Source organism: Caretta caretta, chromosome 8, assembly GCF_965140235.1.
Source record: "Caretta caretta isolate rCarCar2 chromosome 8, rCarCar1.hap1, whole genome shotgun sequence".
In the NCBI taxonomy this organism is placed as follows: Eukaryota; Metazoa; Chordata; order Testudines; family Cheloniidae; genus Caretta; species Caretta caretta.
The window spans coordinates 6572182-6596890 of record NC_134213.1 but is presented as its reverse complement, the minus strand read 5'-3'; the positions used below and the strand labels follow the sequence as shown (position 1 = coordinate 6596890).

General features: G+C 52.3%; 1 protein-coding gene across 3 annotated transcripts in view; it reads right to left on the bottom strand.

The window, feature by feature from the left end:
* Nucleotides 1-5497: 5497 nt before the first annotated feature.
* Nucleotides 5498-24709, bottom strand: part of ANXA6 (annexin A6) — a 38271-nt gene continuing 19059 nt past the window's right edge. For 2 of the 3 annotated variants that reach the window (XM_048861197.2, XM_048861198.2), the window contains exons 12-26: nucleotides 24103-24225; nucleotides 23345-23403; nucleotides 21483-21561; nucleotides 20301-20382; nucleotides 18341-18435; nucleotides 17439-17552; nucleotides 16117-16207; nucleotides 15082-15161; nucleotides 13864-13917; nucleotides 10451-10468; nucleotides 8503-8596; nucleotides 7896-7991; nucleotides 6916-6974; nucleotides 6467-6589; nucleotides 5498-5897 (exon numbers count right to left, since the gene is read on the bottom strand). In XM_048861197.2, the coding sequence (XP_048717154.2) occupies nucleotides 5838-5897; nucleotides 6467-6589; nucleotides 6916-6974; nucleotides 7896-7991; nucleotides 8503-8596; nucleotides 10451-10468; nucleotides 13864-13917; nucleotides 15082-15161; nucleotides 16117-16207; nucleotides 17439-17552; nucleotides 18341-18435; nucleotides 20301-20382; nucleotides 21483-21561; nucleotides 23345-23403; nucleotides 24103-24225 (1227 nt within the window). In that variant the 3' untranslated portion in view covers nucleotides 5498-5837. The remainder of the gene's footprint in view (nucleotides 5898-6466; nucleotides 6590-6915; nucleotides 6975-7895; nucleotides 7992-8502; nucleotides 8597-10450; nucleotides 10469-13863; nucleotides 13918-15081; nucleotides 15162-16116; nucleotides 16208-17438; nucleotides 17553-18340; nucleotides 18436-20300; nucleotides 20383-21482; nucleotides 21562-23344; nucleotides 23404-24102; nucleotides 24226-24709) is intronic. The other variant, XM_048861199.2, reaches the window with a different exon arrangement.

The window sequence follows — 24709 nt, the reverse complement described above, 5'->3', positions numbered from 1 at the left end:
ATCTAGAAATGCATGTACTGGCCTACCACTGACATCAAGATAACGTACACAATGACTTAATACTTGACGACCATTTGCATCGGTGCATTCATCAGCCATGTATGCAAATTTTTTGAATGTGGTGAGAGAGTTCTTCACTTTTTCAACTGTTGAGTCTTTCACTGTTGCACCGCATGCGTCTAGCCAGTCCGTTGAGTTTCTTGCAGAAAGGCAGTGAGCATTTGCTGGTCTTGTTCAGAACCAGTGTTCAACTTCAGGATGAACAAGTGACAATGCACTTAACATTGGCCTCCGGTTTGTAGTGTGTGGCATCTCTTGCCTAAATAGAAAGTATGATGCCACAGCCATGTTTGTTCGCATGAACTGTGTTGTGTAACAGCCTCATTAACACTCACCGGTGTTGTCCTTGGTCAGTGGAGACCGAGTTCAGAGGTGCTTTCACATGAGTTCACCTCCCAGGTGGGGGGCAAGAAGGCTCCTTGCTCGCTCCTCCAGCTGCTCACTGTTCGCTCTGGCCACTGTTGTTCGTTGTGCCACCGTTCACTCCATCGCTCTGTTGCCAATGGTCCTGCGCTGTCACCTTCTGCTGCCACCTGCCACTATGACCTCTGAGAGTTGGTCTCTTGAGGTCCCACCCAGCTCTCAGTGATTTCAGCTGAGCTCTCAGTGGGGGAACCTCGCTGCTAGAGAAGACTGGGCCATCTCTTCCACAGAAACACTGTCCCACAGCAGGTCTGAGCACTTAGACCTGATTCTCAGTGATCTCAGCTGTAGTGGTCACTGAACACAACAAAAGACTATCTGTGGAGCCTAATCAGCTCTGTCTTTAAACAGTGGAGAGGGGCAGGTCAAACAGTACTTGTGACTCAGGCAGACCATCAAGTAAAACACCTGTCCTCACCCTCTCTCGATGCCCTCAATCGGCACAGGCTAAGTACAGTTCTACTGCCCTTTACTCAGACAATAAGAACATTTCTCCCCCCACCCCGCATTCAAGTGATTTGTAACCCAACCCCAGCCAAAATCTGTCACTTGGGCAACACAGCTCTATTTGCTGGATACCTAGGTAGATTAGGTGTGAATGTAAATACAATCTGGTCCTGAAGCCTTTCCCCCCAGCCCCCAGCTCATCACTAGCTGGCAGGGAGAGCTCATTTAGACTTTGCTTACAAATCATAATTTGAAATTATTAGGTTGGCCAACATCACCAAAATGAATGCACTGATGTGGTCATAAAAACAACAGCTGTATAAGGAAGCTAGTCTATGTTCATACTTTTCAAATCTCTTATACTTTTTCAGATACACATATTTTATCATACACTGTATATGCTTTTAAAGTGTGTATTAATGTTTCAATTTCAATTCAAATTTCCAAACAATCACTAAATTGGCAACACTGCATGTAACTAGTTCACAAAACTGGGGAAGGGGGGGTGAAGTAAACACCCCCATGGGTAGGGGGGTGTAGGGAAATCCCTGCATGGCCCTTTTCATGTACTTACTAGAGGCAGGGAGAGAAGCTATTTGGCGTGTGACGGGTGAGAGACGAAATACCACCTAGGACCGATGACGCTTTCCTGGTTACAGGTGTCCATTGAATTACCAGAGGTAATTACCAGAGGTCGCCATTTGCCTTCAGAATCACATACTCTAGTCAGGTGAGGTCCTGAGAAAGGTTTCAAGGCTGGGAAAGTTCAACCCTTGGCATCTGAGCTTAGAACAGGCTCAGCTCCAATTCATGATGTGGGAGAGAGAGGTGTACTGGAGGGATAGTCCCGGCTCTCCTCTGGAGACCAGGACTAAAATCCTAGATGGGTGAAGATGGCCTGGATTCAAGGCTTCTCACCTTCAAATATCTCCATTTGTAAAGGTCACACACACTCCCCCGCCCGCAGACTTGGCCATGAGCCTCACAGGACCAGGATAGCAGGGGCTGCTAGACAGGGACCTAGAACAAGAGTAGCAAGAGGTGCTGCCAGAGGGGGATCAAGATGCATTTAAACCCTGCGCAGGGGAACCACTATGCTTGGCTCAGGCTGCTTCAATTAACCAAATGCCATCCTGCTTGCTCTTGCGAGCACCTTGCAGCAGAGCCTATTTCTTCCCTGAGGCCTTGCATAGCATCAAGAAGTCTGTCAGAAGTTAAATAAGATCACTTCTCCCCCGCACCACCCAATTTCCTGCACCGCAGAAAGTGCCAGTAGTTTACACGGTGACTGAGTTATCTTTTTGGTACACAAGAAGTCTTAAACCTTGGAGCCCAGAGGTTGTTACTCCCTCATTTCCTCGTCATTCGTTTCAAGTGGGTGCTACTGCACTTTTGGTTTCGGTTACACTTCTCACTGCAGAAATAGCTGCACTCTTCCTCACTCATCCATGATGATGAACAAGGACAATTTCAGGGGGGCTGCCTGGGAAGTAGAGAAGAAGGTGGAGTTGGATTATTTCCCAAAGCACTGGAGGGGAGGGATGAAGAGGGAAAATACTCCAAATGCAGAATGAATCCTGTAGGACTGTGCTTGAGTTCCCCAAACCACTACAGCACTCCTATTGTTCGGGGGAGGAGGGCAGGGATGGGGACCCCACCTCCGACATACTCCAGGCCACCAGGAATTGCTCCCTCCTGGCTTGGGATGCTTTTAGGGGCTGCTGAGCTTCCCACAGTGATGGGACATTGATTTCATGGTCTAGGTCTGCACTGAGGATCTTTGGAAATTCTGACACCAGCGAGTGCTGGGTACTAACCAGCACTAACAACAGCAGGAGCAGACATGGAGCTCGGGGTGTTACGGTTAGTGCAGATGGTGGTTACAGTGATGATGGCTTGTTTCTGCTGGAGCTATAGCTAGTGGAGCTTTGTTACCACAGCAGTAAGGGCCAGATAAGGACCTAGATCAACAGATGGATGCCCTGGGGCTAAACCATCAGTGGCAGGGGTAATGTCAGAGAATCGGTGTTGCAAAGGGAGCCCCTTTGAGGAGGATTTCTCCCTCCTATCACTGAGTGACTTTGGTGTCCTCATCCACTCAACAGGGAGCAGCCAGGACTTCATAGCCACGCCCTCCCAGGGAAATTCCTCACACATGAAAACAAAGACACTGGTCTCAGTGTGTCAGGTTCAGCTGGAATTTCTGGCAAGCGGCGGAGAGTGAGTTTAGGGCAATCTCCTCCGAGCACAGGGCCAAAACAAACAGACCTCCCAGACCTTTGGGGATCATCTCTCTATGCTTGGCTTGCCAGTGAATGGAAGCAGCTTGTCTCTAGTTGTGCAGTTTGGGGTGGCCCCCAGCATATGCAGACAAACAGGCCCCACCCTCAGGAGTCAGAGTTACACAAGGATGCTGTGCCCAAAAGGGCAGTGTTAGCTCACCATCACACTTGCCAGCAGTTGCGTGTTGCTGTCAATCTTCCTGTTTCCAAGCTAACAGAGACACTTGACGTGCTGCTCTGGATTCCTCTTCCGACAGAGGTGTCATATCTAATGACACACCTTCCGACAGAGGTGTCACATCTCCACCAAGTCAATGGAATTACTCCAAATTCACCCCCCGGTGACTCAAAGCAGTAACTGCCTCACAGCTTCCACGGATAGATGCCTACTTAGAACATTCTTGATGAGCAGTGCGGAGGAGCGAGTGGGTCAGAGCAACCACTAGACCTGCTCCGTTCTTGAGTCTAACCTGCTCATGCCCACAGGGCTGACAGGCCCAGCACTGAATTGAACTTCATACAATAGCTTTAGCCCCTTTTAAAACATCCTCCTGCAAAATGCTCTCAGCTCTTCCCAACAGATGGCAGCAACATGGGTTAAATGCCAGCTGCTACGTTACGTGGCCCACCCTCAAGCCAGCTGTGTATTGGGGATTATGAGCTTGCATTGCAATGTTGTCCCTCCGCTTGGGTTGCCTGTTTGTTGTACATGGGGTGGCAGGGTATGGTAAGGTACGAGGAGAGTGGGTTAAAAATTTTTTGATGGAACAGTTTTCCTTTGGAAAATGCCCTTTTGTAGAGCCCTGCAAATCCACGGGTATCCGCTTTATATCCGTGGACCATTTTTGTGGATAGCCACTCGGATGCGGATACAAATTTTGCATCTGCACAGGGCCCTGATGGTAAGAACTGGGCAGGCAGCTGTGAGGAACTGTGGTGCGGACCGTCCACCTGCCCACGGTGTGGGGATGGGGGCGAGGGGGCTGAGAGCAGCCCCCAGCCGTGTCCCTGCCCCCCAGGCTCCCAAACCGGCCAAGGGCAGGTGGAGGGTCAGCGACTCCTCGCTGGCTCCCCCCAGCTGCCTGCATAGCAATCCCTGCCCCGGCTCTGGCGGAGGGGGAAGCAGAGGGGGGACGGTGCCTCGGAGCCTCAGCCCAGCCACGGTAAGCAAAGCCCTGCAAATCTGAGGATATCCACAGACAATTTTTGTGGATTGTGGCCCAGATGTGGATACACATTTTTGTATCCATGCAGGGCTTTACCCTTATGTCCAAATTGTAATGTTTTGCGGGAACATGTCGATTGCAAAGAATTTTTGGTGACACTATCTAAACAAATCATTTTGACGTTCTTGTTTTGATAATTTCAAAACATAGGTTCCACGTTATCATTTCATTTTGATGTTGATGTTTTAATTATTATATTTATAATAACAGTTGGAAGTTCCAAAAAAAATTTCAATTTGGAAACATCAATTTGGCAAAAAAGTTTTGACATTTCAATGTTTTTTTCCCCCCGATTCAGAATGGAAACAATTTCCAAAATGTTGGAATTTCCTGCAGAATGGATATTCGAATTTCCAACCAGCAACACTTACTAGGATCTGAGGGCAATTTTAAAATAAGTAATTGTTGGGTGCATATTACAGGTTTGGCACATGTGCTTTGAATGCCCCATTAGCAGCTTGTAAAGCACATCAAACCATGAATGGGATCAGAGGTGAGGGCAGGAAGGTCAGATTTTTACTTCAGCTTCATTGTACCAATAGCCACACAAATATCTAATATCCAGAATTGTAACCACAGTCCATTCCATAAAGGTACAGAAATCCAGTCCAGATTTTTCACAGAGGAAAAGGGAAGCTTACATAGGCTATTGCCAGGGAATGAACAATGGGTTTAATTAACCAACCTCTTCCCAGTTCAGACAGATCCTGGACTGGATTTCTGTTTCCATTTGGAGCGGACTCTGGGTCACACAGCACTTGGAGAACTCCTGACAGCTCTGTATTTTGGAATTAAACCATGAAGTCCCTGCATGGTTTTTGCATGTACCGTTCCCGCTATTTCCCTTGGGTATTCCGTTCCACACGCCACCAGAAAGAAAAAAGACAGATTTCCCACAGAAAATACCCATGGGAGTGAAGGTAGCAGAGCATGCAGCAGCCAACTGCAGCAGCCAACTTGATCAGATGACAGAACTAGGTGGCACTCAGCCTTACACAAGATTCTGAGAAGATGGGCTTTCTCTCACATGAAGGTCTTGCAACAAGCGAACTGGAGTCGTTCCATGGTCAGCAACATTAAGGTTTTATTTCTGTGGTTTAAAATGTTTCTTATATCACAGTAACTTCCTGGGTTTGTTACACATTTGGACACGAGTCATCTTGCACCAATTCAGACAATAATTCCCCCCCACCCCCCAAATCCCCACCCCTTGACCACCTGGGTGGTCTGCACTGCTTGCAATGTTACACTCTTCTGCGGTACGTTTTTCGAGGTGAATCTTCTTCCAAGTGGAACTGAACGTCCTCTGAAGCCCCCTAAAAGCTACAGTGACATCTAGGCTGTGTGAACGTGATGGCTCAGACACAGGGACAGGCTTTCACAGGGCTCCTGGGGCAGCTTAGTCGTCCCCTCCGCAAATGGCCAGCAGAGCTTTGCAGTAATCGCCAGAGGTGTCCTTCTGCAATAAGGAAACAAACGCCAGAGAGAAATGAAAAGCCAGAATCCATCTGGGATCTCTGCCTCTGCAAATCAGTCTCACCCTCCAGGAGGGAGGAGAATCTTGTGTCAACCCGATAAGGGGAGTGCAATCTGGCCCTTGAAGCATTTTGATCTCCAGCAGAAGGCAGTGATCAATACTGCTGGGGCCCAGACATTATGGGGACAAGCCTCTTAGAAGTACCTTAGAAATTTTCACTCACAATGTTCACTGCCTGCCTGGTACATTTAAAGCGTGAATGGACAAAGTGCCGGTTACCATCCAGCAGGGCACAAACCCGGATCCCCTGGCAGATGGACTAGCTGGCTCCCCGAAACAGTGGGGGGCCAGACTTTCTAAAGCACCCAGCAGTCACCATGGTGACACTAATGGCCAGCGATTCAGAAGAGCCCAGGACATTCCCCTGCAGTCAACTTTAAGGGCAAAGGCCCAGCTAAGAGGCATATCTTTAAAGCCTGGCCCACTCCTGGTCAATGATAGGGACAGCGCCCAGTGGGAATGTGACAGGGAAGTTCCCGCCTCCGCCTCACCTCAATCATGTGGTGGAGTGACTTCTCATGCATCTCCTTGAACACACGCCGGATGTTCAGCAGATCGATCTCGCTCCTGGACACCATGATCCTGGTGAGGGTTCTCTCATCGGTGCCAATGCCCTGGCAACGTGGGGAGAAAGTACAATAAGCAAAACGGGCAGGGCGGGAGCACGGTGGGGTCCCCTCCCACCGTTCCTCTAGCTGATAAATTAGACGAGTTTCCCAAATCTTCGTGCCCAGGGAAGCATGGTAGCAGCGACACTGCCGTCGGACATAATGCGGGGCAGAGGCATTGCACCTGGAGCAGCCAGGCGGATGCTTCACCTGAACCCACGGAACGGAAAATACCAGCCACTGCTAGAGGGCCACCCCAGCTCCAGCCAGGCTGCAAAGTGCAAAGAGGGCCCAGTTGCCACGGGAACCCCAAACGGAGAGTTTATGTTCACCTTCATGGAGTCGTAGAGCTTGTCGGCAAAGAAAGCCGGCTTGTCCTTGACGCTCCGCACTGCAAGCAGAGAGAGACAGTCTGGAAACCGTGCCGAGGACCAAGTAACCAGTCCTGCCCCACACCCCCAGCAATAGCAGTAAGTCTCCAGGATACCCCAGTGGGGGCTGGCATGGGGGAATCAGTCCCCACAGTATAGCCCCTCTAACAGCTTTTGCCTTGGGGGCGCTGTTTGCTCTCTGCTTGGGTATTTCAGAGGGAGCAACCATCCTCCCTGTATGTTAGTGGGGCTGGGATAGGAACGCAGGGGGAAAACTTGATCCCAATGAAATCAATGGCAAAACTCCCATTGACTTCAGTGGGGTCAGAATTTCACCCTAGATCCCAACTTCACAGTTTAGGCCACTCTCTAAGATCTCTCCCCGCCCAAATCCAGGCAGGCAATTAGCAGGCTCTGAATTATCCAGCTGCCTCATCTCCACTGAATGGAGAAGACGGACCAGAACCAATCCCCGATTTTCTTTTGTTTGCCCCTAGTATGATTTTGATTATGGCTTTCATACAGAAAACAAGAGAGAATAAAAGACAGCTTTCCCGATACCATGACAATATTTAAATAATACAATCCCTTCCTAACAATGGGCCCTGCCCAGTTCCCACTGCGGTCACTTGCAAAACTCTCCTTGACTTCATCAACACAGGACTGGAGACTATAGTACAGCACCATGAACTCACTATGGCCCCGATCCAGCCGAACACTCAGGGAGAAAAGAGGCGCCCCAGAGCCAGCCCTAGAGAGGTGTGTTACATGGGACTGCAGGTCTTAAAGTGGATTGTGATTTGCGTAACCTAGTAAAGGAACCCCCTGCATGGGCAATGGCAGAGAGCCCCACAGGGCCATGCACCATCCCATAGTGGGCCAGTGTACACAGTAGAATCCTGGCCCCCCCTTACCCACTGAGCACACAGCGGGAAACTGACCTATGGCCACGAAGGCATCCCTCACGTCTCCAGACATGTGCTTCCGGATGGTGTGTGCCACGTCATGGTTGGTCATTTTAATGAACTCTTGAAACACTAGGGACCGAAGGAGAAGAGAGCAAGTCACAAGCCAGAGCATACAAAGTCCCAGCCCCCCAGTCCTGAGGCTGCTCTAAGTTCTGCTGCAGGCCAAACCAGCCTCAAGTTGACCCCAAGATTGGGGTGCAGGGGAGCAGGGTACAAAGCCACCTAAGCCCCTCCTTTGCATCCTGCCCCAAACCACACGCCCCTAGGACCTGAAGATCAAGCCCTCTGGTCTGTGTTAGGAAAGGCTAAGTAGGTGCCAGAAGGAACGGTTACAAAACAGCACATGGGTATTTCCTAAGGCAGGCGCAGTTGGCAACCAGGACCCAGAGATGCAGGGTCTGCCACTCTTTCCCTCGGGTGAAAGGAAAATTTCCACCCTCTTATCAGGGGCTGCATCACTATGGGCGAGGCCATCGAAAGCTCACTCTTCCAGGAAGCCGCAATGTGGTCACCACAGGTCAGATCGAAGAATTCACGACTAGTCATGGGGCTAGATGCTGGGGATTTAATGTGCTCCTACCTCTGCGGAGATGGGGGTAACTCCGGGTGCACAAAATGCTCAAGAAACGGGTTTCCAGGGATGTGGAGTCGCCGCTGGAAACATCGGATAGTTTCTGCAAAACCAAGCAAGAGTGAAGGAGGAGAGGAGACAGGGCAGAGAGCAGGAGGTGGCATGCTGTATACCCTGTCTTCCTGGGAGAATTGGTGGAAAAATTTATGTCCAAAAAGCTTTTCAGAAGGAAAACAGCTTCTTTGACAAAACTTGGGATTTTCACACAATAAAGTCCATTTCTCTGGAAAATAGTTGGGTTTTCACTGAAAAACAGGAAAACCCAGACACAGAAATATTGTGGTTTTCCACAATCTGAAAATCTGAAAAATTGCAACACAAAGGATTCCCCCCTGTTGTTTTTGTTGAAAATGTTTGACAGGGAAAGTTAATTATTTCTCAACCAACTTGGCTCCCTTGGTTTGATTCTGGTCCAGGGGGCTGAACTTGACGTCCTGAGGTCCCTTCCAGACCCACATTCTGTGATCTTATGTTTTACTCAGGCCTTGCCCACACACAAACACTGTAGCGAACGATACCCCTTGTAGCTAAAGAGATACACCTCTGTGTGTGTGTGTGTTGGTGCAAAGGTGCTTTATTCCCGTAGGGAACGGGAATAGCCTATACTGAAGTGAAGCCCCTTTATCTCACCAGGACTGTGCCCACCCTCGGGATTGCACCGATTTCACTATTTCAGTAGAAAGTCACACTGCAAATAGCAATAGTTAACCCGCTCTAAAACTGTGCAGGCCCGCGAGTCTCAAGTCATCAGTGAGCAGCGGTCACTCCTGAGCAGTGCTGTGGTCCTGACTGGGCTGTACACAGTCAGAACAGCCCCGCTGGCGTGACCTCGCATGCATGTCGGGTGCGCCATTTTGAGAGCCAAATGGCCTCCTCTGTGCGGCAAAAATGCTGGCGCCACTTCCCCCGTGCTCCTGAGACCCGCTCCCTCGGCAGGGCCTGAGCCTAAGCTACTGCAATCCGGGGAAGTTTTGCCCTTGACTTCAAAGGGAACAGGACTGGCTCCCAGCTGTTCCACGTCTAGGCTGGAAAGGATCCGATCTCCCTTCTCCTCCCCCTAGTGCAGGACCTTCCCACTTAGTGTGGACCCTGTGTAAGCAGCTTCCATTCAAGCTCCCAAGTGCACCTTGAGGCCTGGCCAGGCTCTAAGGTGGCGGTCCCAGAGCACATCCCATGGGGCCCCATTGGGCACGGAGAGGCTTGTCGGTCTGTCTGGAGTCTGCAGACGCCTCTGTAGATTGCTGGGAGGGCAGATATAAAGCTTGGGCCAGTGTAAATCAGGAGTAACCCCATGGCAGTCAATGGGGCTACGTGGTGTACAACTAAACTGGGCCCGGGGGCATCATTTCAGAAGAGTTCGGGAGGGGAGGGGAAAGTTTGTGTGAATAAACCAAGGTGTGGGGGGAACTGCCCCTGTTCCCCACAGCAAATGTCTCCCCTGCTTGGGCCCACAGTGCTGCTCCCTCTGAAGTGACTTGGGACTGCCCCGGGACTCTGCCATTACTCACATTTCCCAGACACCCATCATCAGTCTTGTCACTTGGGTTCCCCTGGGACTTTCTGGGAGGGGGTGTGTGTGAGAAATCGAGGAGTTGGACCACTGCCTAGGCTGCTCCCCCAGGACGCTGCGTACATGGGCTCAGGCCTGGAGCCTGCACTCCTGCAAAATTCCCCAGCTGGCGTCGAGGGAGAGCTCTGACAAAGACAGGAGTCAGGATTTGGCCCATGGGAACGAGATGGAGAGCTCCCTGCACAGAGAACCCCTAGGAGGAGCCTGCAGCTGTGCAGCGGGCAGGCTTTCACTGCCCCCTACCCCTCCGGCACTGCAAACAAACTAGGTAGGATCCTGTTAATCATGCAGATGGGGGGGTCAAAGAATAAAAGGGCAGGCACTCACCAGGCTCTCAGCAACCACCTGGCAGAGAGAAAGAGAGAGGGGAGGGGAAGAGGAAGGCAACAGGGTCAGAGATGTGCAGCACACCCCCTTTCCTGGGGGAGGCACCGATCATTCCCCCCTACCGAAAGAGAAGGAGGCAAGGGTGGCAGAAGAGGACTCGTGTTTGCCTGGGGAGGCACCCACCGTTCTGGCCACTGAGCGGCTTGGCCATTCCCTTTGCTTCCCTGGCTGCTGAAAATGCCAGTGGTCACCAGGGCAGGCAATCAGGCTGTTCACAAGTGCATTAGGTAAAATATAGAAAACTCCATTGCCCCTCCTCTGCTAACAACCCCTTAAAGAGAGGGCCCTCGTGTGGGGCAGAGGAGAACGGCGCGCACAGTGGAAATCCCGTTGGGAGTGGTGATCTCCCAGCAGGGTGATGGAGCATAAAAACATAAGAACGGCCCTACTGGGTCAGACCAAAGGTCCATCTAGCCCAGTATCCTGTCTTCTGACAGTGGCCAGTGCCAGGTGCCCCAGAGGGAATGAACAGAACAGGGAATCATCAAGTGATTCATCCCCTGTCGCCCATTCCCAGCTTCTGGCAAACAGAGGCTAGGGACACCATCCTTGCCCATCATTATTATTCACAGAGCACCAACAAAGCACCCCGAGTTTTGCAAACACACTGGAAGACAAGGCCCCTGCTCTGAAGAGCTTGCAGGCTAAGGCAATGTCTGGGCTGCAGTCCCAGGGGGTGATTACAGCTTTAATCTCACTGGCTCGGCTTCAGCAGCAGTGAAGGCGGTGGTGTGCACTTCAGCACAGGCTGCCCAACCCAGGGTAATTACAGGGCTAAGCGTGAAGCTGCTGCCACTTCACTGCTCTGGTACCTGAGCTGGCTGGATTAAAGCTAGTTCAGGTACGTCTACGTGAGCTGCAATCACACCCCGTGACTGCAGTGTGGACATACCCGGAGAGGGGGAGGAATGAGGACGTGACAGGCCACCTGTGCACATGCCAGAGAGGAGCTGGGTGATGCAAGGCCAAGCCACAGGAACTGGGAGGAGGTCAGGGGGTTTGCTTGGTGCAGTGAGAGGGAGAAGATGTTCCACACACACACACACACACCGTGGCCCACAAAAATACATGGCGACGGTTGTTCTCTTCTGCCAGCCTCGAAAATCTACTCTGCCCTCTCTGAGCCCACGTGGGCGGGGAGGGCATTGGTCTTGCTATCTGACGAAATGGGAGATTATTCCCGTGCATTCCTCCAGGGCTGAGCCATGGGGAGTAGTTTGGCTGGAATGGCCTGAATGGGGGCCTGGGATTTGGAGTTCATCTGCTCAGCATAGGTCATTTTAGCCACCGATCGCTGCCTCTCTCTTTCTCCAGGACAATCAGCAGCAGGTCCGAGTGAAGCACCGCACAGGACAGGCGGAGGAACGCACAGCGGCATGCAGTTGTGATGTTAGCCCCCCCTCTGCTGGTAGCAATGCTAACAACGTCCTCCAGGAGAACAGCGCCAGCCATGCTAACGAAAGGCACATGTCACCATGCTTCAAGCACAGAGAGCAGCGCATGGCGGGGCCACAGAGCTAGGGTGACCAGACAGCAAGTGTGAAAAATCGGAACAGGGGGTGGGGGGTAATAGGCGCCTATATAGGACAAAGCCCCAAATATCGGGACTCTCTCTATAAAATCGGGTCGCCCTACATGGAGCAGCCGTGTCCACAGGCATTGCAGCAGCAGACTCTTCACGCAGCCCTTGGAAGCCACCTCAGATAGTTCAGCCAGATTCTTAAACAGGCTTTGGCGCTCCAGCTGGTGCAGTGCAGGGGGTGGGGGAGAAGGGAGATGATTCTTGTCACGGGGGGTTGAAGTGTGTGCTCTGTGGAGGGCAGAGCTGTGCCAAGGGGTCTCCACGCTTGACCCCCACCAGGCTAACCGTGACTGGGTCCAGGTGACGAACCAACAGGGCACTCGTGCCATACTCACTGGGGACCAGGGGCCTTTGAAGCAAGCCCGGGCTGGTTTAGGTGCTGAAAATCATGAATTCAGCAGTTCCTGGTTGATTCAGATTAGGAACCAGGTGCAGCCCAGCCGCTTCAGCTGCCTTCCACTCTGAGATTCGGAGTCACTGCCAGCAGAACGCAAGGGATCGGTAACTCCCACAGATCAAACCACAGCAGCCACTGGTGCCAGCCTGTGCAAAGCGAAAGCGCTGAGCTTCTCCCCGTGGGACAGCCTTCCTAAGCTAACTGCAGCGGTGGTGCCCGCAGGGGGATCTGACTTTTGTGTGGCCCGGAAAAATGGTGGCTATTTTGCCAACTAGCTTCTGAACAGCCAAGTGGTGGTGGTGGAGGTAAGGAGATGTTTCCTTTGATAAGAACATTTGCAATCCAGGGTGCCAGACTGGGAGCTTCTCAGGAGAGGGACCTTGTCTTCTGTCATGGTTTGTAGCCGTCACGTATGTTTACAGAGCTCTGGCCACAGCAACGGCTCCAGGATATTAGAACTAGGGCTTGCAGAAATCGAGGGTGGCAGTTTTACCCAAACATACACAGTTTTGTCCCAGAAACGGTTTTGCTTCACTGGGCATTTTTCTTGTGGGTCTACGCATGGGAACATCTGAGTCATGAAGGCCAGTCTTTTCAAACACGGGGGCCTGACGTTGGACACCTGAAGCCGTGGCTTGATTTGCAGAGGTGCTAAGCTCTCACAGCTCCCATTGGAGCACCTCAGAAGACCAGGCTCCTTGTTTAGGTGCCGGATGTTAGGCTCCCAGTTTGAACATTTTGGCTTTGTTGGCTTTCCAAGTGCAGCGGCTGGTGTCGTTCAAGGCAGGCGGAAGGAGCAAAGCGAAAGCAGGAGACAAACAGGAAAAGAGCCAGCAATTGCACTAACCAGCGTGGAGCTGCTGTGGAACCCAGGAAGGAAATCCTTCAGGAATGGTCTGAACAGTCTATCTGAGTCAATGCCACAGGGACCTCTGGGCAGACTGGCACACGTTACAGCTCTTCATTCAGGGCCTTGGACACCAACCAGCTCACTAACTCTATGTCTTATTAACTAATAAAATGATTGATTTAAATTCTAAAAGGAAGCCCCGCCCCCACAACTCCTCCCAGTTCTCCTAGCAGTACGATGTGATTTCTGCAAGCCCCAGCTAGACAATTCTCATGGAAAATTTCATTGAGATTTTTCCTTTAGGTTAGGAAAAGAAGAGCTACTAAGCAACGCAAACTCTTTGAAGGCCCTTCACCTCAGAGCTGGGTGCAGGGAACCTAACAGAAACGGAGAGGGTAGGCGGTCTCGGGGTGAGCATTCTCAGATCCAAGGAGCAAAGGAGAGGTTGATAAATAACACCCACTCCCACACCCACGTCTGTGAGCATGTGTGTACGTGTGCATGCCTGCCGGTGCAGTTCTCACCTTGGCATCTTCATGAGCTCGTGTGAGGTCTTCTCCTCCTTCGTCACGGTTGCCCTGTGTTTAAACATGACAGTGATGGAGAAAGGATCTTGGAAGAAATGTCTGCTCCGAGTAGGAAGGGTCCTTGTCTCGGCTGCACACCCAAACAATATTGGACGGCCGAGGCTACTAGCAGTGGCAGAGAGTGTCTTTCATGTGGTTGGTGGCAAAAGCCTTGGCTTGCTGACAACTGTTTGGTGACCTCTGCCTGGTTCCTAATGCACGCGAGTCTACATCCCAAAGGCCACGCACTTAGCACTAATGGGCACCCTGGGGCCTGTACTCCCTTTTCACCACTGCCAGGAGTCTCTCCAGAAGACACCTGACACACATGGATGGGGCTGGGAAGCCAGCGCTGCTGCTGCCTGTTCCGTATTGAATTAGAGGACCAGAGTCCACGGTACCATCTGCGTGGCAATGTCCCTTTAAGTCACCGGGCTCGCCGGATCTTCCCTGTTCTCTGCAGTGACAGTATATTTATCAGGAGTTTAACTGGGGCACAAAGACTCCAGGACCATCCACAGTCAGATCTCCAGTCCCACCCCAGCATGTGGGCACAGAGGACGTTTCCTCCAACACTCCTTGACCAGCTGGGATAGAGCATCACCAAGTCCTGTTCGCTAAGGACAGGCTGCCTGAGAGCCCTGAGCATTTCCTGTCCAGCACTCAGTTACCATCTCAGAAATAGAGACAAGATGGGGCCAGATCCGCAGCTGGGGTCAATCACCACAGCATCATGGACCTAGAGCAGGAGGTTGGCTTTAGTAGAGCTACACCAATTGACACCAGCTGAGGATCTGGCCCAGGGACTCTAGAGACATTTTTGTCTGGATTTATAGCTCCGTCCCCCACTCTAAAAAACGTGCCCTAGAGCGTGACCTTTTCAACAGCCTGCAGTCTGACTGGATGGCCATTTGGCATGTTGCTTTCCTATAGGCCACAGGAGCTAGAAGTGAAAGATTTGAGTGGGTACAGCCAACCAAAGGGCACACACCAAGGCATACTGGTGTATTCCTCAGTTCTGCAAGCTGTCTTAGATTCTACCTGAAGAAACACAACCACATCCCTGTTAACTGTTGGGGAGAAGGGGGGCTATGAGGAAACTGGAGTTTTGCAAGGGGTTAGATTGGAAAACCAGAGTCCCACAAACAAAGCACACTGGACAAAAAGTGACCCTACCAGAGCCAGGGAGACAAGAATCCTCTTGAAGTGTCCTGATGTGTCAGAGCTCAGCGCATCCTCCAGAGATTTGTGATATGCTGAGGAGGAAGGAGTGCAAAAACAAACACAATATAAATGTGCATTCCACCTCAAAGAATCAGTCCCCGCCTTCCGCTTACGCATCCGTTTTTGCTCAGGCAGCTAATCATGCTTGCCACACGGGCCCCGGGGCTGGAACAGGGCAGGTGAGAGCGGTCCTTTGCACCTACGGCCTGTGTATCCAGCTGCCTTATTTGCACACATAAAATGGACGCACAATAGCTTTTCCAGGCACAGTTTTGGACACGGAACAGTGGGTGCTCGGAATTGGAGGCTGGCTGAAAAGCCTTCACCTGGATCCCACATGGAAAAGGACAAGCCCTTTGTTCCACAGATTCCATAACGAAAGGGCCAGATGGAGGAAGAGTGGGCGAGGAGAGGGCAAGGGTAGGACATGAGTCATGTAACTGGGTCATGGCGAGGCTCCAGGACGGGCATGTATTGCTAGTTACTACGGATGGAGCTGCCTGGTCCAGGGCAGCGGGTGTTTGGGAGAGAAGGGGAGGGGCTTGGAATCGGATCCTGGGCTCTCCTGTTTTCTCATGACAGACGCTCAGGGAGAAGCGATGGTGATGGGCACTAAGACAAGAGCCTGGGTAGGCAGGCATGGATCCCGTTTGCCGAGGATGGAGATGCAGGAAATCCAGGACTTGTGCCAAGCACCTCATACATTTCTATTGCTCCTGAATGGAGGCAAGGGCCATGTGGGAGGTGCTGGCCATGCCTAGAAGGCTTCAGGCCTTCATAGAGCTGTGTGAGGAACCCAAGCCTGGAGCAGCAGTGGTTCATAGACCACTTACCCCGGCAGAGCTGTGCTGGGGGGAGCTTGGGCAGCATCGGTCTTGAGTCCCTCACTTTCAATAACGCTGAAATGTAGCCCTCTTCTCCCCAGGCTCACTGCCCATGCAGATTCCCCCCAGCATTTCTCTAAGATCTCTCCTCCAGCTTCCTTACCTGCTTTATATGCCTCGTTAATAGCCTGGATCTCCCGATTGTTCCGAGTGGCCAAAATTTCAATGAGAATGTTCTCATCGGTGCCAACCCCCTGGAAGCACAAAGGGAAGAGAACAGCACGTCCCTACGTTAGCGACGCACGGCACACTGCAGGATGGGAACTGCCTTCCAGAGGGATGTTGCTGGTGAAGTTAGGATGAAAACCCTCCAGGCTGGGCATTTCCACATCATCTCAGTCACACAATAAGGAAGATCTCTTTAATCACAGCAATGCTTTGTTTCACGAGACAAAATCCATAAGCACATGGTAACTCCAGGGTAAATACCCTGCTGCTATGTCCTCATTTCTGTTTATTTCCTCTGTATTTGTGGAGTCTGGAGAACCCCCCAAGACAGTGACACCTAATGCTGTGTTTATGGACCTCAAGGCAAGTCATGACTAATTCACAGCACAGCAAACAGAAGCTATTCTCCTTGGATTGCTGGCTTGGTTCCTCTCCCGCATAGTTATCAGGGGATTCTCTCATTGCAGTTAGGCATTCAGTGATCCACTGGTCCTTGAAGAGCTCTCAGGATTCAAGAAGGCAAGAAAAATCCCTTTTGCCCTGAAAATCCTACAGGTGCCCATTCAGTTTTTAAAGGGAAGTTCTGCTGTTCCAAATGCTGAGAGCTGCAGCAGGCTCTGGAGGTGGTAGGATGATAGGTTCTCTATCGTCATCATGTTTTCTTGTTGGGGTGGGGATATTTACGACACATGGGATCCACAGCAAGTCTCTGAGCTGCATCTGACCCAGGGCTGCTGCTCTCTCTCTTCACTGACAAATGGTGCTGTCCCAGGTTGTCACATTTTGCTCTCCCTCCCATTATAGCTCCTATCCCAAACTCCTGCTGGCATGGCCCCGTGGGTAGAGCATTGCACGGGCCCTCAGTGAACCTGTGTCCTATTCCCAGCTCTGCCCCTGGCCTGCTGAATAACCATGGGCAAGTGACTTCACCTCCCCATGACTCATTTTCCCCACCTGTCATGATATTGACCCCCTTTTGTAAAGTGCTTTGAGATCTACTGATGACGAGCTGTATGACAGCTAGGTATTCTGATTATTTCTGCTTTGGGTCTGGGCCCGTCCCCTGCCTCTCTCCCTGTTAGTTTGTTGCAACAGGAGAAGCAAACGGAAGTCGCCAACTGGATGAAAGATGCCACCCTATGGCATTGCTCCCGTGCATTGGCCATGCAGCTCTGGAAGCCTGGCTAGAGTGCAGCGGGAGCACCATGTCTGACTTTCAGACACAGCTGTGGAGAATTTTTCGACCGAACAATTTACCTCCATGGCCTTCTTCAGCTGCTTGGCATCAAACTGTGCCGGAGTCATCATCAGTCCAAGGATCAGCTTGGCCAAGCTTCCCGACAGCTCTGATTTCAGATCGGCCGTCAGATCCTGCAAAGGGGATGGATGTCAAGACGTTTAACTCGGTCTTCCTCACCAGTCACAGCTCAGAGCAGCTAGTGATGGAGGAAGTCACAGCTATCCCCTAATCTTCAGTGCTCCCTGCTGGCCAGCAAGGGGAAAGGTGCAGAACGCAGGAATAAGAGAGGGGAGCAAAGAAGAAATACCATGGGCAAATACTTAGGCTACCCTGTGCCTCAGTGCCCCATCTGTAAAAAGGGACTAAATACTTCCGCACTTTGGGTGGCATGACGAGAAAGTCCATCAATGAGTGTGAAGTGCACGTACTATGGAGACATGGAAATAGTATATTTAGGCCCAAATTCTCAAGTGTCTCCTCTCATTATGAGTGCCTCCGTTCTGGGATGCCCCACAGGAGACCCCATTTCACAGGCATGAGCTCAGTTCTTGGAAGATCAAACCCCAAGTTGTCTAAAGTTGGACACTCAAAACTTGAGGCATCCAAAAATTGGGGTCATTTTGAAAACATGGCCCTTAATGATAGGGTTATTTGGGGAGAACGGACAGAAGGGCTTTCCACTAAAGACCCAACTCCTTCCTGGCTGGGATTTCTCTCACAGGAAAGGGATAGATACAAAGATGCTGAACTCTGTCTGAGTCTTTCCCCCACCCTTCACAGTTTTGTCAGACCTGGGGGAGACAGAGGAGACAGTAGTGGGGAAAGAGAAGGTGAAAATGAGCAACCAGACGGAAGGGAAAGAGCAGAAAGGAAGGGAAGGCGGCAGGAAGCGGTAGGGGAAAGGAGCCAGCGTCATTACCCTGCCAAAGTGAGACTTGTAGGTTCTCAAGATCTCCTGTCTCTGGGCGTTGCTCCTCTGTGTGACCACATCGATGATGGCACCTTCGTCAGTGCCTGCAATGACACAGAAACCAGCCCATGTGAAGACCAGGGGACCTCGCACTAAAGGGATGGGCCTGGAGGACAGGTAGGCACAGACTGAGCCAGTCCAGGCTCTAGACAGGGCCACTCAGCAAAGTCCAAGCTCCTGAGATGTGTTTGCTGCCACAAGGCCTGTGAGGTGGGAAGTTGGGTTTCTAGGGGTCTGGGAGCCCTGCTATCTAGACCCTTCTCAGCAGGAATGCGAGGGGCTTGGGGCAGAGGCCTTCCCCACCCTAAGGCCGTTTCTAACAACAGGCCTGGTATTCAGAGTCAGTCTGGAATGGCTGGGACACTATGCTCATGACATCCAAGGCAGTGGTGTCACACAATCACCCCAAATCGGCAGCACTCCCCAGAGGTGCTTGTGCAGCATCTGCCAGCCACGGGGGAGAACCTGACCAGAGAGCTGAGCAAAGCTGGCAATGGCAACTTCTGCCAGCAAAACAAACGAGCACGCGGGGGGAGAATTTTCAAGTGTCTAGACAAGGACAAGTCCCATTTTCAAAAGTGACTTAGGTGCCTAAATCCCACTGAAAGTCTAATGGGTCTTTTCTAGCTCGGGTAGCTACGATTCTGGGATTCTCCCCTACGAGGAGAAAGGTGAGGCTACAGCTAACTGTTGTTGACATTAACCCTTCTTCCTCCTGACCCACAGTGTGTCAGCCATGGCATTATGACTCAGGCTCATAAGGCTACAAATAGGAGAGCAGACGTACAGACCTGGGCTGGAGTCTGGGCTGTGAGACCCTCCCCCCTTGCTGGGTTTCAGACGCCAGGCTCCAGCCAGAGTCGAAGTGTCTACACTGCTAACTCTGAGAGCCACAGTCAGTTGAACCAGTGTCAGGTATCCCAGACACTTTCCTCAATGTAGACACCAAAGGGCCTGATTAGTTTATCAGCCTGCCAGTGAAGGGGTTGTTCCCTACTGTATGTTCTCCAGGCTAATTTTCAATGACCTAAGAGATGGGCTTTAGCTGTCCAGAAAGAGAAGCACACTCCAGAAGATCCCACTGGCAGGACATGTCCTGATATTTAGTCTAAATTTCCCTTTGATCACATTTCATCACATCCTCTGACACCCCTCCTGGGCCACCCCAAACAGCCCCTCTCCTTCCTACTTGTAGACCAGAGCTGGGTGAATTGAAAGCAACTATCCACAAACATCTCAGTCACCCAGGTGCTCATCTCTTCCTGTTGTTTCCTTTCCACAAAGATGTGCACAAGCAAAGTGCAGGAACTCAGGTGTTCATGGGAAGTGGATTTGAGGCCCATGGCCCAGAATCGTCTACTCAGGAATCAGAGTTTGTTCCCTAACTAAATAAAATTCATGTTGGGTGTAGTAGCTTCTAAAAGTTAGGCCATTCAATGGTGGTGGTGGTAGGGGCGGGGGGGGGGGGGGGGCGACACATAAAAAAATCGTGTGACTTTTGTGACCCATCACACACGTGCAAATCTCTAACGCTTGAAGGCATACTCCCTGGTGTGAAGAGTTTGCAAATGCCTTTTAGGCTGAAATATGTTTGCAGAAAACATGCAAAACAAAGTCCGTCTGTTGAGGGACAATCAGCGATATGGAAAATGGGCCAAATTCTCTGAGTAAATCCTTCACTGCAAGCTTTCCACTCTACGCAGCTCCAACTCCAGTTGTCTGAGCCTAATGCAGACAGTTCTTCATTCCAGTCGATCTGCAGAATTATGTTTCTAGATCTTTATTCAGATAGCCTCAGTCCTTAATGGGTTTTCTGCTCTAGAATCCACTAGGGAGTGGAACATTTCCCCAGAAGACAGAGGAGACAGGGCCTCCCACCTTCCACCAGTGCCCACAGTGTCCAACTTACCAAGTCCCTTCATTGCCTTCCTCAGCACCTTTCCATCACCATCAGCATTGAAGTCTGAAGCCGGGCGCACGGTTCCTCTCAGCTGCAGAAATGTTAAGAGGTTTTAGATTAAATCCAGAAGCCCACTGGGCCAGGACAGGAGAAGAAACAGAGGAGAAGGCGTGCTAACCAGCAAGCCAAAGGCAAAGCAGATAGTGGGATTAGAAAGCAGTTGGGGGTCTGTGTGTGGATGCAAAGCCAGCAGTGTCCAGATACTGGCCCCCAGGGAAGAAAATAGCCAAAGAAGCCCCAAAGAAGAGGTGCTGTTGCTTGTATAAATACCATCCTCACGTCATGCTGCCTGAGAGCCAGACTAGGCTTCACCACCTCACACGCCAGGCAAAGAGACAGAGCTGAGAACTGGGAGTCAGCAGCACAAACGGGATGAAAGTCTTTCTGCTCCCGCATTAGGCCAAATTCTACCCTCGGGTGTCCTCATGCAGCTCCCACCAAAGGGAACGGACCCATCCGTTCCCTCCACAAGCTGACTGGGCTGGGAAGGTCCTTGCCACCCAACCCAACTCTGCTCCTCATCTAATACTCTGCCAGGCAATGTTTCTATGGGGCTCCTTGAACAGCCTCGCTGCTGGGGACAGAGCCCCCTGGTCACACACACCAGATCTGGAAAAGGTTCCTAGATGGTCTGCCACGCTGCCATTCCTCAGGGGGTTAAAAGCATGTCCACCCCCATCACCACCCCCCATAGCCCTGGGATGCCTCACCATACCGCATCAGTGCAACACCATTAATGTGGTGAATACGAGGCCCCCTGAGCCACACTGCTGCATGTGAATGGGACCTCCGTGAGGCACCAAAGCCAGCCTGCAGGTTGCACGCAGTGAACTGTGCTGACATTGCACTGGACAGCACCAGCATGCAGCCAGATCCACCAGGCTTGCATTTCAGTGTTAGCAACATGTGTTAGTAGACACACGTGCTGCCGCTGGGCATGGGGGAGCATCCAGCACCTCAGGGGTTAACTCATCACTGCAAATCAGGGAAGCCTGGTGTTAATATGCACGGTAAAGACGTCCGATTGGCCAGGGCAGCAGCCAGTTAGAAGGTGCCAGCACGCAGAGGGAGGAAGCTGTGATTTCCAAGCTAGCAGGGAACAGAGGAGGAGGGATTGGAGTGGGTTCTGACCTCTACTTTAGCCACTGCACTAAGCTCCCACATCCGATAGGCCACCTGCGCAGCTTCAGGGAAGAACTCACCTGCGGCGCTGAAATGGGAGGGGATAGGACACAAGGAGAGTGAGCAACTGGGGAAACTCACCAACACAGGACAGATCAGCCAGCACCATAACCCAACCGCTGAGTGCCCCCAAGCCAAACCAGCCCACACCATCACCCGATCTCCAGTGCCCCCAAGCCAAACCAGCCCAACACCATCACCCGATCTCTAATGTCCCCAAGCCAAACCAGCCCACACCATCACCCGATCTCCAGTGCCCCCAAGCCAAACCAGCCCACACCATCACCCGATCTCCAGTGCCCCCAAGCCAAACCAGCCCAACACCATCACCCGATCTCCAGTGCCCCCAAACCAAACCAGCCCAACACCATCACCCGATCTCCAGTGCCCCCAAGCCAAACCAGCCCAACACCATCACCCGATCTCCAGTGCCCCCAAGCCAAACCAGCCCAACACCATCACCCGATCTCTAATGTCCCCAAGCCAAACCAGCCCACACCATCACCCGATCTCCAGTGCCCCCAAGCCAAACCAGCCCACACTATCACCTGATCTCTAATGCCCCCAAGCCAAACCAGCTGACACTGCAATTCAGTTCTTAATGCCCTTGGGTGCAAATCAGCCACCATTCTAACCCAGTCCCTAAATGCCCCTCAGGACAAATCAGCCAGCATCCCAACCCAAATCTGCAGCCCTTTCCCCACAGCTTGAAGCTTAATGTGACCCAGAGCTGCTGAGAGACTAGTGGGGCTTTTGTGCATTGTCAGGATAAAGCGACCAGATGAGGCGGGTGAGTTGAGCCTTGGGGGCGGAGGTGTGTTTCACACTAGCATTGCCAGGACGTGGGGTGCTGCCAGCTCACTAAGCTGACACTGCATCTGCTGTTCAGCTGCTTCACTGCGCTCTGGGTCACTGGTAGGTGACGAGGCGCTGGCTCCAGAACCTGAGCGATTGGTGGGCCGGGAACAGGGCAGGGAGGTTCCTCTGCTCCTTGCACCCAGCACTGGGGGGACAAGGACAAAGCATTCTCCCCACCATTGCTTACAGCATGGGACCCACTCTAGTCCATATCCTGCATCTGCTGTGCTCCCCCGGTCACGTCCCTGCCTTCCCCCAGCTGGCAGCAATAGGGTGCCGCTGGGGGGGAACGCAGGACTGCGAACAAGGCTGGTTTCTCATCAGAAGGTGCCTGCCGGTGCTGGGGCTCACATGGGTTTGGACAATGGCCCCGTCCCTGCAGGGTGGGGGGAGTTGGGTTGGGTTTTTACAGCTGCGTTCAGGGGCAGCTCCTATGAAAGGAGGCTGTTTCACGCTGGCATATCACCAGTGGGAGAGTGACTCCGCTGCAGATGTGGAGGGGGCCCCGTGCCAATGCAAGCTGGAGATACGGGAGAGCGTGGCATCCCTTCAGCAGCTCCCTCAAGCCCACGGACCAGGCAGCTACAAATGCTTCAGCTCAGGTGGGGCTGCCCCCAAAGCCAACGTCTGACAGGGGCCCCTAGAGGCAACGATTCGGGGGGAGGGGGATATTAGGGGATTGGGACAGGACTACAACCCCTCTGGTTGCGCTGACCATGTGGACTACGGGACCTGCTCCTGCTGACGTCAGTGACAGAGGATCAAGCCCATGATGTGGACGCTCCACTTTGGCACCAGACCAGCGCTGCGTGCCTTTCCCTGGACTGCGGTGGGCCCCAGACGGAGCTCCAGTCAAGGAGGCTGGAGAGCCTAGTGTCTGGCCTCCTCATAGACCCTGACGGAAGCTGGCGGGACAGTACAAGGTAGACACTGGGTGAGGCGGGTGTGCTTACTCATCGTCTCCCCCACACAGCTTCAGCAGGGCCTTCTTGTACTCGCCGGACGTGTCGTCCTGCAAAGGAAGAGGCAGAGGGAGACACTAAAACCACACACTTGCACAGGACAGACCTCGCTGATGGGCCTCTAGCCACATCGCGGAGCCAGGCCTCAGCCGGCGTTGTCTAGCTTGAGCAGGTCATGTGGGCGTGACGCTGGGTCTCACAAAGTAGCTCATGAGCGGGAGGGGATTTCCTGTCTGCATTCTCCAAAGGAAGCCGGGGCACAAGGCAGAGAGGGGCCGGTGGGGGTGCCACCATCCAACACACTGTGGATTCAGGAACAAATCAGTTTGGCAACATATTAGGTGGAGCTTTAACCAGCCTGGGGCGGTGGAGCCCCAAAGCTCACTGCAGTTCTGGGGGTGTCCTGACCAACAGGGGAAAAAAAATCTAGTCAGAGCCTTCCAAAAATGCCTGAAGGATGATTCCAGGGAGCATTGGAGAGTCTCTCCCTAAAGCTGCCTCAGCAGCGAGTGGGGAGTAAGGGGTTCTGCACGTCAGAGAAGAGGCTTTTTCACAAAGCCAAAATCAACCTCAACAGCTCCCCAACGTTCTCCTGTTGGTTTTCCAAGCCCTCCTCCCTGCCGCCCCTCCCCACACTGTCAAAAGATGGGGCAAGGATGGGATTCCCTGGCACCATGTGTCTCCTTATGTATGTGGTTGGGATCAAAGCTGAATTACTGGGTATTCTCCCAGCCCTGCCCTCTGTTTACCTTAATCATGCTGTGCAGGGACTTCTCATACTTCGTCCTAAACACTTCCCGGATATCCAGCATGTCGATCTCGCTGCGGGAGACCATGATGCGGATCAGCGTGTTGTCCTTGGTCCCCAGCCCCTGGAATGGATGCCCCACAGGCCACGGCTTAGTTACACAATCATGCCAGAAAGTCACAACTTGTTTGCAGACAATTCGCCAGCTGAGAAAGAGGTGAAACCCTGGACGGGGGCGGTTCTCTCTGCGCTAATCACCCAGCTGGGCTCCCAGTACCTTGCGAAACCAGCCGAATGCCAGCTAGCCAACGTCCCTGTGGCCCATTGTCAGAATCTCTGCTCATGCACACTGCTAGTCCCCAAGCCTCTTCAAGGTTAATTCTCCTGGAGCTGGAGCTGTGCAAATCTTCTCCTAGGGCTCAGTTTCAGAGGAGAGCAATGAGCACAGTATCATTATGCTCGCCTGGGCTAGGAGTTCCATGGCCAGAATGAATCTGCCCAGATTGCTCCCACCCCTCTGTCCCATGCTCTGCTGAACTCTCCCTGCACCCGCCCGGGTGTTAGAACCCTGCCAGGCCTGCGCCCGGAAGAGAGAGCCCCTTTGCCTC